The sequence below is a fragment of the Hyperolius riggenbachi genome, chromosome 1 (genome assembly GCF_040937935.1).
Source record: "Hyperolius riggenbachi isolate aHypRig1 chromosome 1, aHypRig1.pri, whole genome shotgun sequence".
In the NCBI taxonomy this organism is placed as follows: domain Eukaryota; kingdom Metazoa; phylum Chordata; class Amphibia; order Anura; family Hyperoliidae; genus Hyperolius; species Hyperolius riggenbachi.
In genome coordinates, this window is record NC_090646.1 from 392,006,444 (window position 1) to 392,018,159 (window position 11,716).

Here is an 11,716-nt window from a genome sequence, read left to right on the forward strand (position 1 = left end):
TCTCTAGACATAGTTTCGAAGCAATTGGCTGAAAAAAAGTTCTAAAATTATTTTTGTGACAAGAATATTTGACTTTGAATTGCACTTCATTGGTTGGAAATAGGTGTAGATATCCCAAGTTTTTACTGTATTTGTTTTACTCTTACCAATAAAAATCTTATTAGTAAGAGATTACTCTTACTAATAAGTTTACCAAAACAAAAGTATGTCTCTTTGAACAAAATACTGCAAACAAGGATTAGTAAATGTTTATTTTCAAATATGTTGGCAGGATGTTAGAAAATGAAAGGAAAAAGACTGAGAAATGACCTTTTTTTATTATGCACTGACTTTTATTTAAAGAGCTTTTCCCTTAAGGAGGAAATTACTAACAATTCTGTGTGTATGTGACAACATTTGTAACTTGTTAGTTGCATGCTACAGCTTTGCCCCTGTAGAAACATTGCCCATACATAAAGGTTTCACTTTAAGCACAATGTTTATGCAGGTTTGCAGCAATGTAAGCTTGCCGTAAGCATTTGTAGAGTTCCCACCTCCATTCATGCATCATGCATTTTTATTTTTTTTTACATGGGGTTCTGGACCTGCAGTGACTTCCACAAGAAAACAGTGGTGGAGGGGTTTGTATGGTTCATTAGCTCCTAGTAGCTTGCATAGATCTCATTGGGTTAAGCAGTGTGGTTTGCTATTATCACAGTGCAAAATGTTTCAATGCTTCAGCAGCACAATAGAGAATGGAGGTATACGTGGCCAGCTAGCATTGCTCTAGGCATTTAGCACAATAGAATCTCGTTATAGTGTAAACTCTTATGCTGGGGATACACTGCTACGTTTCTGTACCGTGTATCGGCCAGCTGATAATATTCAGCTGGCCCGATCATGCCGCTCGACCCGACGAGCGGCAATCGATCCGCGCCGATGAGCGGGGACGCGCCGACATCGAGCCGCTGGCTCGATCCGGCGCATAGAACGAGCCGTCTATGCCCACCATTATATAGTAATCCTCAAGATATACTAGAAAGATCTAAGGGAGCCAGAACCTATTCCTATTAATAATCAATTTATTACATATGACCAGTATCAAAAAACATACAACAGTGAACAAGACGCACATAAAAACCCCCATAAAATCAACTACGTTTCATCAACTCTAAATGGCCAGGCTGTGCAAAAAATGGTAGTGAGTCTCTGGAGTGCACTCCTTTCAAAAAGATCCACAAATATCATAGATTGCAAACTATTATTCTTCAGGCCCAGGCTTCAAAAAACATTGATGATTAGTGACATCCAGAGCGGTGGCCACCGTGGGTCAACCCCGTGTGCTTTGTTGCACGCCTCTATGTATTGGTAACATATACATGCTCATTACTGACATAACATCCATGTCAAACCTCTCAAGCCAAACCCAGCAGAGATCTTAAATATCAATATGCATCAAACGCTAGCAAGGGCGGATTAGTAGTTGCATTGTGCTATCCAAGCATTAGATCATTAGATCATAACTCACGACCGGTTTTTGGGAGCAGGAGGTGGTGAGGTGTATCCGTGGGTATGGGGAGCACGTCGCCCTATGGCTAAGATACGTGGACGACGTTTTGATGCTCTGGAGGGGCACCAAGGATGAATTAACCCAATTTGTGGTTGCCCTTAATCAAAATGATCGTAATATTTTTGTGACCTATACATGTAGTCAGGAGTCAATTTCTTTTTTGGATTTAAAAATTGGTAAAGATGGAGACACTCTAACCACATGCACGTACAGGAAGCCCACAGCTGGGAATACCCTCTTATCTGCATCCAGCTCTCACTTACCTGCCCAAAAATGGGCAGTGCCTACTGGTCAGTTTCTGCGACTACGCAGAAACTGTAATAAAATTGATGACTTCAAGAAAGAGGCGGGTGAGTTGAGGGCTAGGTTGCTGGCGAGGGGGTACCCAAATAGAATTATTATCACTGCATATCATAGAGCTTTGGCCCAAAATAGGAAAGATTTATTGATCAGGAAAGAGAACCTGTCTCTAGTTGCTGATAATGCTGAACCACCAATATCAAGAATTGTCACCACTTATGGAGCCCAATTTGGTGATGTAAGATCCGTTCTATCTAGACATTGGCACTTATTATTAAGAGATCCAATTATTCACAAGATTGTGGGTGACTATCCACACATGGCAGCTAAACGTTGGGCCAATGTAGGAGATTTGCTTATACATAGTGAATTCAACAGGGAAAGGACTATAAAAATCAGTAAGAGGAAAGGAATGTATACTTGTGGTGGTTGTGAAATATGTAGATTTGTTCATCAGGACACTATGTTCTACAATCATGACAGATCTAAGTCCTTTTTTGTGAACGATTTCATCAATTGTGCAACCGAAAAAGTGATCTATCAGATTCGGTGTCCGTGTGACCTGATCTATATCGGCAAGACTTATCGTTCTCTGAATACAAGAATTGGTGAACATATATCTAATATTAGAAGTACTACAATTGATAGGAAAAAATTGAATCCTATGGCGTTGCACTTTAAGACTGCACATAATGCTGATCCCAGGGGAATGAAAGTTATGGGCATTCACAAACTGAATATAAGTGAGAGGAGAGGAGACTATGATAACCAGCTCCTTAGAAAGGAATCCTATTGGATTTATCAGTGTGGGAGCTTGTATCCTCTGGGTCTTAACAAGGATCTTAATATAAAGGCATTCCTCTGATGTTTCTGTCCCGCAGTGGAAGCATCAGCGTTAACACTATCTGACAGTGACAATTCGCTATCTTTTAATCTTCACACAAACTTTGCATGATCCCACCCCTGTTGGAGGATAAGAAGGGGTGGTCATGCGGACAACACGTCACGTCTGAGGAAGTCCATTGGACGAAACGCGTCACGTGCTTGTGACGTCCGCTACGTGGGCGGAGTCGGTCCCCCGTGCCTCCATGCTCTTCCTCTCGCCAAACATAACGCCGTCTCCTGAAAATACCGGAGAGTTACTGGACGCCAGAACCATCACGCGTATACCAATCAGCTGGGCAGAAGTATTCACTGACGTGGAGGCATCCGGTCGTGAGTTATGATCTAATGATCTAATGCTTGGATAGCACAATGCAACTACTAATCCGCCCTTGCTAGCGTTTGATGCATATTGATATTTAAGATCTCTGCTGGGTTTGGCTTGAGAGGTTTGACATGGATGTTATGTCAGTAATGAGCATGTATATGTTACCAATACATAGAGGCGTGCAACAAAGCACACGGGGTTGACCCACGGTGGCCACCGCTCTGGATGTCACTAATCATCAATGTTTTTTGAAGCCTGGGCCTGAAGAATAATAGTTTGCAATCTATGATATTTGTGGATCTTTTTGAAAGGAGTGCACTCCAGAGACTCCCTACCATTTTTTGCACAGCCTGGCCATTTAGAGTTGATGAAACGTAGTTGATTTTATGGGGGTTTTTATGTGCGTCTTGTTCACTGTTGTATGTTTTTTGATACTGGTCATATGTAATAAATTGATTATTAATAGGAATAGGTTCTGGCTCCCTTAGATCTTTCTAGTATATAGTTTGACATTATTTCAAGGTGAGACGGAGAGATGTTTATGTAAGTTGATATCCCGTACCAATTTATTCTAATCCTCAAGATATATTAACCTCAGTCTGCAGAACCCAGCAAATGGGTCTGTATAAATATATGGAATGTATGACCAATTCTGATAGAGTAAACTACTTTTCCTGGTCCCTTGGAGTTTACTATAAAGGGATTCTACTGTAGTTGCAGTGATTCAAATTTACTATACAGTAGCCATAATGTTTTTTCTTTGTGGATTTATTTGTGCCTGCAATAGCATACTTAATGGAATACTGAAATGTATGTCATGAAGTGCTGGCAGATCCAAAACAAACTATAGTTCCAAAAAACTGGTGAAAATTGTCTCCAATTTTAAAAGGACTAGAAAGTGAAGCCCTAGGCTTTTCAGGTGTAATTAAACTTTTGAATAAAAAGTTTGTCTTCAAGTAGAAAATAGGATAATTTACATACATACTTCCATACATACGAGGGTCTTGCATCTGTGAGGAAATATATCGTTTTTGCCTATGTGACATTCTTATTTTGTTAACCTATCCATTGCTTTGAGTTCCCTGTGTGCTTTGTAATCTTTCTGTAGATTACTGTGCAATTTTTACGTTCTGTTTATTTCATACATACTTTGTTTGTTTGAACGAGGCAATATCTTACACCAAGTTGTTTTTTGTTTTTTTTAGCAGGTTCTCTCCAGTTACCATCGATGGTATGACCAGTTTGGCTGGAATAAACTTTCCTGGGCATGCTGGCACTGGATGGTGCATATTTGTATACAACCTGGCACCCGACGCAGATGAAAGTATTTTGTGGCAGATGTTTGGCCCCTTTGGAGCAGTCACCAATGTTAAAGTGATCCGTGACTTCAACACCAACAAATGCAAGGGCTTCGGGTTTGTGACTATGACAAACTATGATGAGGCAGCAATGGCTATCGCCAGCCTTAACGGGTATCGCCTGGGTGACAGAGTTTTGCAGGTGTCTTTTAAAACAAGTAAAACGCATAAAGCTTAAGAAGTTTTCCTCACTCCTGGTAACACACAAACATTACATGAAATTTGATAAACTTGACATCTTAATTGCTCTTATAGTGTGTGGAAATGGGGTGAGGTAAGTAAGAAGGTAATGGTTTGGCAACTTTAGAATATGTATTTTTCTTTTCTTCTTTTAGGTTTAAATATGGACGCTGTGTAACAGGGTTTTTACCTGTCTTATTGCATTCTAAAGCCTTCAATTTATGAGGCCTTTTAAAATGTTACTGCAATGAGAAGAAAGTTGTACTTTGTTTTTTCTGCCTTTTTTTTCCCTTTATGAATATGTTCTTCAGTATTATACCACAGTTTATGGAAGTTATTTTATGTTTTGGTTTGTTTTGTTTTTAAGAAACAAACCTGTATTTCTTGTAATTATTATTTGGCTTTAGAGGCAAGATTGGCCTCAGTTATATAATGCCTATTGTAAGATTACTGGAATCTTTTCGTAAAGTAGTACCTTGCCAAAGAGATAAAAACCTCTTTGATGTGGGTTTCAATGAGAAAAAAAAGCATCTATTTTTATAAAAAACTGAAATAAAAAAATTTCAACAAACTTTTTACTAGTCCTGGAACAAACTATTTTGACTTGAATACTTTGCAAAATCTACTTCATAGGGCAACCTTGTGAGCTTTTAAATCTTGCCAGGATATTTATGCGTATTCATTATTTTTGGAAGAAAGGGATACTAAAGCAGGGAGGGAATGTACATGACTTATAGAAGATAATGTTTTCATTTAATTTCTTTTTTTATTTTTAGTTACTGTATTTGTGTTATTAGACTGGTTGCCTCTATTCAGAGGAAGCTTGAAATGTCATCCTGGTTATTCTGAAAATGCTCACATCAATTTCTCATTTTGAAATAAAATGAGGTAAATACAAATCAAGGTGTAAATGAGCTACTAAGGAGAATTAAATTGCTGGAAGGTTTCATTAGAAAGAAATCTGTTCTTCCTAAAATAATTCCCTTCAGAAGGAGCTCATGGTGTTTAGTGATGTACTTGTAGTCTTGTTAGAATAGTTATTTTTTGTTTTATGTATACAATTTGATCTTGTTTTCTTCGTTTTTGATCAATTTTATTTTTTTGTAAAGAAAGTTGCACATTTGGTGGCACTGTCAACATGCAAAGTGGCACAATTTTGTCAGTTATGTAATTTTGTTTAAAGGAATACTTAAGCCAAAAAAAAAAAATATTTACTCACCCGGGGCATCCCTCAGCCCCCTGAAGATGGATGGTGCCCTCGCAGCCCCGCTCTGATCGTCCTGTCCCCGCCGGCGGCTACTTCCGGGTTCGGCGACAGGCTGGGAATGCGGCTGGTTCTCCGCGTTCCCAGCCGCTATATCACCCTCTATGCTGCTATAGCGTGTATGTATATGTGTGTGTGTATATATGTATGTGTATATATGTGTATATGTGTATATATATATATATATATATATATATATATATATATATATATATATATATATATATATATATATATATATATATTATGCACGCACGCGCTATAGCAGCATAGAGGGTGATATAGCGGCTGGGAACGCGGAGAATCCGGAAGTAGCCGTCGGGGGGGACGGGGCAATCGGAGCGGGGCTGCGAGGGCACCATCCAGCTTCAGGGGGCTGAGGGATGCCCTGGGTGAGTAAATATTTTTTTTTGGCTTTAGTATTCCTTTAAGCGGGCACCTGAGCTTTGCACTTTTTTCTTCTTTTTTTTGTGTATTGTAAATACGGACATTTAAAATCACATGAAATAAGTCAGGTCCTGATGGTGATTCCAGCTTTGCAGAGGCTTGCTGGCAGATACATTCAGTCTGGAACCTGAGCTTTCATGCTGCCATTTAATATGGCTTGCTTTAAGTTTATAAAGTATTATTACTTTCTTATGCTAGATGTGTTATATAATTTTATTATGTATACATTTAGTTTATGCAGTTATATTGTTACTTGCAGTCTACATATTTTAGTTGGTGTGATAAGTTGATTTAAGTCTACACTGGCACTAACCAGTTTTATTTCTATTTTTTTAATGGCTTGTATGATGTAGTGCTATGCCTTTTTTTTTTTCTTTTTTCCACTTTCTGATACAGAGAAAATTTTACTTTATTCATGAATTCCTTTCAGATTTGGACTGTTTATAATTGCAGACAGATAACGGAGTACAGAAATGAAAATGTTGATACCTATCACACTAATCAATTGTGTGTTTTGTTTTGGGTTTTTTGTTCAAATTAAGATGCTTTCTTTATGGGCAAAGCAGTGTTTGCTATGCATCAAAATGTATATTGTTTCTGATAATTTTTTGTATTTATTTTTTTTGACAGTCCAGTATATATACTGTGAAAAGTATGTCAAAGTGTTTAGGCAAATTTTCATGCTTTTTTTTTTTTATTATTATTATTATTTTTTTCCCCACAGTAGGAACTTTTTACTTGACTTTTTTGACAAATTTTATTCACTGCAATACAATTCTAATTGATTTAAAGCTGCTTTAGAGGGGAAGGAACATTATGAAGATTATGAAGCATTTATATACACATATGAAAACCTGTTTTTCAGTATTGGAAATACTGCTAGGATTATGTGAAACCCTTATAAAAGCAGGCATTGTGAAAACAGCATGAAAATTGTGCCTCACTTTGCAGTGTTTCTATGAGCACTTGGTAAAATGTGAGGCTGGTGTTTATTTGAATTGTACTGTATTACTTGATAACACATTTGTTAAAATATACTGTATATTCTGTTGAATATTTAACAGACAGTATGTGTTTTTTTTTTTCTTTTGTTTAAATCATTTGTATTTTTCCCATGTTTAGTACATCAATAAACAAAAAGTTGAAGGGAAGACCTAGCTCTGAGTTCTGTTTTTGCTTTTGGCGTTGCCGCAATATATTGCAGATTCAATTTTCATATACAAGATCAAAGTAAGTTTTCTGTGCACACAGTGCTAATGTAGTCTGGCTATTTATAATACAATTTAAAAAGTAAAGCTGACTGAAAACTGATGAGTGCAATGGGCAGAAACTTAGATACACCTTGGCGACATACAATAGATCTATAAACTTTCCAAGATAGAGCAACATTGGACATTTTAATGCATTTAAGGTTACAAAGCTATCCTGTCCTGGTATTTTTATTCAGGTATTGATCAAGCCACTCACCTGGCTGTGACCAGCATAAGGCACACTGCATGTGATTCCAATTTTTTATTTATTTATTTTTTTGTCAGTTTTTACATTGATTCTTTTAATTGTTACTGCATGCTGCGTTATTTCCTCAGTTTATTTTCTGTTGATTGCATTCAGGGATAATCGGAATTGCAAAACTGATTTTGCAGGGAGCCTAAGGCCATATTAAATGTCGATAGCATGAACAATCCAAGAAATAAGATGTACTTTTTTTTTCTGTTTAACCTTTAAACAAGCCACAGTGATTTTTTGGCTCATAACATAAACATTTGCCCAATTTTCAAGGACGTACTGCATAATTTCTGATGCAGTATAATCTTGTTGTAGTAAACTCCAAAGGACCAGGAAAACTGGTTTACTTTATCAGAAATTGTCCCGGAAGTGTCCTGCATGCCTTGGTACATACTCTGCTACAAAGGACCAACTCTGTCCTCCAATTGGAAGTACAGTCAAAGCACTTACAACTTTGGTGGACTACAAGGCTAAGTATACCTTAGGGCTGCGTAGTCAGGCTGGGCAAATCACTGGTACAGTAAAACATTACTTCCTTCACTAAATAGAGGCAACCACTCACTTCCATTGAGTGGCTCTGATACCTCCTTGGATGGGACTTACAGGATGTGTCCTGCAAAACTTTCTGCTCACACTTGAGCCAGTCATGAAGCCTCTCTTCAAAATGCAGCCAATCATAAGTCACTCCTATCTGTAATGTAAGTGGCTCCGTTATCTCCGCTTGCTGGACTTTTGCAGCGAGTAGTCCCGCTCTGATTTACACTACAAGTGAAAGCCTGTACTGCGTTCCACACACTACCAGGAGCGTCATCGCTAACAAGGGAAGTGATACCCATGAGTGCGGACAATCCCATGGGAGGACTGGGAGGATACTTTTATCAGTGACTGCAAAGTGTTCACATTATTCCTCATTTTCCCAAGGCTGCTTATTTGTACAGTACTGTATATCCAGCTCTGGTGCCGGTTCTTGTCTAACAAATATTCGGCATCAACTCTCTTGTAACCTGCCTGAAGAGAGCAGCTAACCATGGGTTTTACACTGACATATGATGCATGCACCACCTAGTTTACTATATCTAGAGTCAGCATCACGTAGGAGCCAAAAAAAGGTTACTATAACAGTTTTATTATATCAGAATTTACTATATAAGGTGTTGCTCCAATAGACTTATAATTGAGATTGGTTGGGAACCTGGAGAGGCAGTTTACTATACCAGAATTTATTATAACAAGATTATAATGTATAAATCTTTATTAATTTGTATGGCTTGATTATGACTTTTTTTTTTTTTCCTCCCTTTTTGCTTTAGCCATTTCAGTAACTTTGAGCATGTTACCCTTTGTTAGATTTTGTCTATCTCCTGAACCAATATTCGTCTATTTTATGCAAAAAATTATATACTTTGCCTTACACTCAAGAATTGATTGAGTCAAGGCATTCTACTTTATGCCGATGGAGATGGAGAAGATGGAGAACCCAAATTCAATTTCCTAGTTTGCTGCTCACATGTCAGTTGGGCTCCATGCAGTTTTCCATGCAAAACCCCATAAGGAGGAACGACACATAACATGTAAACGCTCTAAGTGTGAACTAATAGTACTTTATAAAATAATCAAGGTGGCTTCAACAGTAAAACTTTGTATGCTCTATATGTTGTAGAACAGCATTGGTGTGATGCCTGGTAGATCATCCGCCTTCCTCCGGGCTCTTTTACATTGCATAACGTGTGTACGAACACTATTTTGTGCATGCGTTCTGACCTATGGCGGGAAGTTGCGGTGCTAGATCCAATTCACCAGACAGAAAAACACCGGCTCTGGGCGATTAAAAACTCCCAGGTGCGTTACAACGTAACGCTTGGTCAAATGTGAACAGTAACATGAAAGAGAGGTCCACTCAAACCACAGAAAACCATTTCAGAAACCAGGTAGTCAACTAGCAGCACTCTGATTCCCCAAAGGGTGCAAACTGACTTGCGAAGAATAAAGGTAGCCGGGTCTCCACCTGGATTTGCGTTTTTAGCGTAATTTATTGCATGGTATCATAGCCGCTGGGCATATGGATTGATGGTGTACTTCAGCCGATTGCAAAGGCCAACCCAGTGTGTTTGCAGGATATGACTGAATTTTTGAATCACTTGGATCATGTATTGAGTGAAGTGAAATATTTAGCGAGTCTCTGTGATCAGGTTGTATACGAACATTCCTCACTCAGAGGTATTGGAGTCTATTGAAAGGCTCCTTTTGAAGCTCCTTTTGAAATGTCTGATTTGAATGTACCTTTGTCATGTGAATTGTTGGAATTATGCTTGCATTCAAATTATTTCAGTGTACAGAGATTTTTATTTACGGGTGAGGGGAGTCCCAATTGTGGCCCCCTATGCTCCCACTTTGGCAAACATTTTCATGGAATTTGAGACCAGATATATTTTGTCCAACAAGAGTTTTAAACGTTTAGGAAAAGGATTTTGTAGATACGTTTTTTGCTGGACGGGACCAGAGGATGAATTCTATTTTTGTTTTTCTGGGTGTTATCTGCGCTATGAGACTATAAAGTTTTACCTTGGAATTTGATCCCATTTTTTGGGATGTGGCTATAGTTTTGAAAGGTGGCATGTTGCAAACTAATGTGTAGCCTCAGCTTTTGATTTGGGGTTGTCCCTAAGAGCCAATTTATAAGGGCAAAAAAGATTACGTCCACTGACGAGGCTTACTGTAATCAGGCTGATCAAAAACGTTGTAGCTAGAGGTTAGGGAAAGAGATGTTTCAGCTAAAACAGAAGATGTGGCATTACTAGATGGAAGAGAACTTTTAGAAAGAGGATCAGAGCGAGTACAATTAATTTGCACTTGCAACATCCAAGCTCCTTTGGTTCAGAAAATGTCTGAAAGGCTTGGACATTGGTGGAATCGGATCTACTTCTAAAAGTTTTTAATTCTCCCCCCTCTTTTGTATACAGGAAAGGAAAAAGCTTGAAAGATAGTTTGGTTAGAGCTGATATTAAGACAAAACCTGTTCAATATTATTCGCTTCTGAGGAAATCTGGTACATTCCCCTATTTAAGCTGCCAGAATTGTTTGAGCATCCTGAGGGGTGACCATGTGATCCGTCACATGAAAGGGGATAAAGATCACAGGCAATTTCTCCTGTGTAATGTAATTTATTTTCTGAAATGTCCCTGTGGGATGGGTTATGTTGGTCAGACCACGAGATGTTCGGATACGATTAAATGAACACCCCAGCAATATATGGCTACATTGAAGAAAAATCAGATGGCAACCTAATAGAAATAAACAAAAATGTTCTCCCATAGATCGCCATTTTTTCAAATGCCACGTGGTTAACGGCCGTCGGTCGTGTGTTGGAAAGGGTGTCAGCAAAGAAAGGCATAGATAATGAGACTCCCCTGTTGAGAAGAGAGAGCTGCTGAATAGAGAAGTTAAACACCCTTACTCCCGACGGCTTAAATGAGGACTTTCGTTTGAGAGGTTTTATATGATTGTTTAGCCTTGAAATGAAATTCTCTCCCTTTTACGATTGTGCCTGCCCAGCTGGGGTGTGTTTATGCAAATTGGTTAAAATTTTATAATGGCGCTATTTCAATGGTGTGTAAGCATTTGACAAAGGGCTGTGTGCCGAAACGTTATGCAGTTTAGAGACTGATATGCCATTCAATAAATTACGCTAAAATCGCAAATCCAGGTGGAGACCCGGCTACCTTTATTCTTCACAAGAGTAACATGAAAGTCAATAGCCTTTCATGTTACCCCGCTTACTGCATCCTAGGAGCAATCTGTCAAAACACACAGATCAGCTACTAGTGGGAAGGAGCTCTACAGTCCTTATGTCCTAGTCTTTTACCACGCTCTAAACCTAAAGCCAAGCCCCCCGTGTGAACGGG

At 38.6% G+C, this 11,716-nt stretch overlaps 1 protein-coding gene across 10 annotated transcripts in view; it reads left to right on the forward strand.

Moving 5' to 3' along the window:
- ELAVL2 (ELAV like RNA binding protein 2) overlaps positions 1–5,787 on the forward strand; it is a 197,939-nt gene extending 192,152 nt beyond the window's left edge. For all 10 annotated transcript variants that reach the window (XM_068234533.1, XM_068234525.1, XM_068234557.1 and 7 more), the window contains one exon: positions 4,265–5,787. In XM_068234533.1, coding sequence (XP_068090634.1) covers positions 4,265–4,595 — 331 coding nt within the window. In that variant the 3' untranslated portion in view covers positions 4,596–5,787. The remainder of the gene's footprint in view (positions 1–4,264) is intronic.
- Positions 5,788–11,716: the final 5,929 nt, after the last annotated feature.